The sequence below is a fragment of the Cibotium barometz genome, chromosome 41 (genome assembly GCF_041138505.1).
Source record: "Cibotium barometz isolate CiBa-2024 chromosome 41, ASM4113850v1, whole genome shotgun sequence".
Classification (NCBI taxonomy): Eukaryota; Viridiplantae; Streptophyta; class Polypodiopsida; order Cyatheales; family Cibotiaceae; genus Cibotium; species Cibotium barometz.
The window spans coordinates 7,571,244-7,573,300 of NC_141086.1; the positions used below are offsets into that span (position 1 = coordinate 7,571,244).

At 51.2% G+C, this 2,057-nt stretch overlaps 1 protein-coding gene across 1 annotated transcript; it reads right to left on the reverse strand.

The window, feature by feature from the left end:
• Positions 1 to 332: 332 nt before the first annotated feature.
• On the reverse strand, positions 333 to 1,668 carry LOC147614656 (uncharacterized). The gene is made up of 2 exons (XM_086779710.1): positions 1,338 to 1,668; positions 333 to 1,243 (listed from the first exon to the last, which is right to left on the reverse strand). The coding sequence occupies exons 1-2, from the start codon at positions 1,666 to 1,668 to the stop codon at positions 453 to 455; spliced, it is 1,122 nt and encodes a 373-aa protein (XP_086635836.1). The 3' UTR covers positions 333 to 452.
• Between the last annotated feature and the right edge of the window lie 389 nt (positions 1,669 to 2,057).

The following is a 2,057-nucleotide window of genomic DNA, read 5'->3' on the forward strand; positions in this document are numbered from 1 at the left end:
TGACTCTGCATGGGCGTCCTCTCCCACTGAACCCCGGATATAGCCATCCGGTCTGTCGTCGGTCACCTCACAGGCGTTACAGCCTACGTGACAGATTCTTAGCAAGAACAATGACAATGTGATCCTTTGATTTAACACAGATATCTCTCGATGAGAAAAAAAATTGAATAATAAAGTGATAGATATCAATAGCATAGATGGGTGAAAGGGGACAACCGACTTTTTCTAAACTTCACTAGCTTGTACAGTTGTTTAGAGCAGTGCTTGACTCAAAGAGCATTACTACCATGGTAACCCAAGAAGGTGGTATAATTTAATCATCATTTTTCAAGAAACGTATGAATAGGAGCCTACAACGAGTAAAAAATGCTTATTGATATTAAGGTTTTTGTTAACCTTAATTATATAAAAAAATCATAACCTTAAAGAATTCCACGAGACCCTTGCTCCATTTAGCGACGGCACACGATGCCTCCAGCCGTGGAAGTGCTAGTACATTGGGCACCCAAGCCACTTGGCAGGCTGAGAGGGGTGGAGACGCCAAGGGCGAAGGGCTGAGCGAACTTGTTGGCCAGGCAGTCGGTGGCGAAGAGAGAGGACACCTTGAACTTGGCCTCCCCGCCCATCACAGGCATCGGCACCCCAACCTTGACGGGGTTCTTGAAGTCCGGCCTGTAGGTCTGCCCAAGCACGCCGTCCACGGCCGACGAGAGCTCGTTGAAGCTGAATTGCACGTTGAGATGCGCAAAACAGTCATCTGCCGGAAGGCCGTAGCTGTGCACACGGTCCTCTTCTTTCGTTATGGGCACCACCTCCACATTGACCCCCATCACGCCGTCGATCATCACCTGCACACTGTTGGTCTCAGCAACGCGCTCCACCCGAACCTCGTCCATGGGCGAGCTCCATGCGGCGGAGGCGCCAGTGGGGACGGTGAACTCTTGGCCGTCGTACGTGAAAAAGAGCTGATCTACGCTGTCCTCCCAAGCCGCCACCTTCTTGGCGGCGATGCTGAACTTGTGGTTGTCGAACAGGATGCCCAGGGCCTGCACCCATGTGAAGTCGCGTGTCCGGCCCTGTGGGCGGAGGCCGATAAAGCGGGCGTTCACGTGGAGGTTGCCGTCCGACACGAGGCAGAAGTCCTCGTCCGCCTTGCCGTGGAAATAGAACATGATACCGTCGCCTCCAACGAAGCGTGGGTCGTAGCACACGGAAGAGTAGCCATGGCAGTTGGGCTTGCGATCTGCAGACAGAGAAGCCATGGATCAAGCTTGAAAAAACAGTACAAGAGCAGCGATGGCGAGGCTAGGAAAGAGATCAATACAACGAGAACTTACGCTTGCAGGTGGCCTGACACTTGCGGGAGCAGTCGATGAAGCAGGCGGAGTGATGGTGTTTGCTGTTGCTGCGTTTAGGGCACTGGCGAGGACACCTGAGGGTTCTGAGGTAGCATCTGTTGTGCGCACGGCAGCGAGCTCGCTCTCTGATGTGAGGGTTGGGGGATTTGCCGATCATCACGTACTGGGTGGACTGAGGGTCTACGCCATGGGGGAACTGTGGGGGCTTGTGGACGTAAGGCTGCTTCTTCTTGTTGTAGCTGGCGCCTGCTAGCATAGGAAGAAGGAAAGCCACAAGCAAAGTGAGCAGGAGGAGCTTGAGAGCTGCCATGGCTGCGCTCTCTGGCTCAGAAGGCGGAACCAGCTGCTTTTATAGTCTATTGAACATTCTTAGGTCAACCCCACTACCGGGATCATCTTCTCCACCACCTAACAACGTTGCCCACAATAGCCTTCGGGTCGTGTGTGCATTGATTCTTTAATTAGTCAAGACATGCATATCCTAGATAACATTTATGCTCTTTGTGAAGCTTTTCTTCAAAACTATTTTGGCCGTTAATTGTAAATGTTCTTTGTGAAGCTTTTCTTCAAAACTATTTTGGCCGTTAATTGATAGTTACCGGCCTTTGGATAGATCCAACTTTGTCTTTAGCAACCATCATGGGGCACCACCAATGACGACTTTTTTTCTTGATGGAGAAGGGGTGTTCTTTTTGTGTG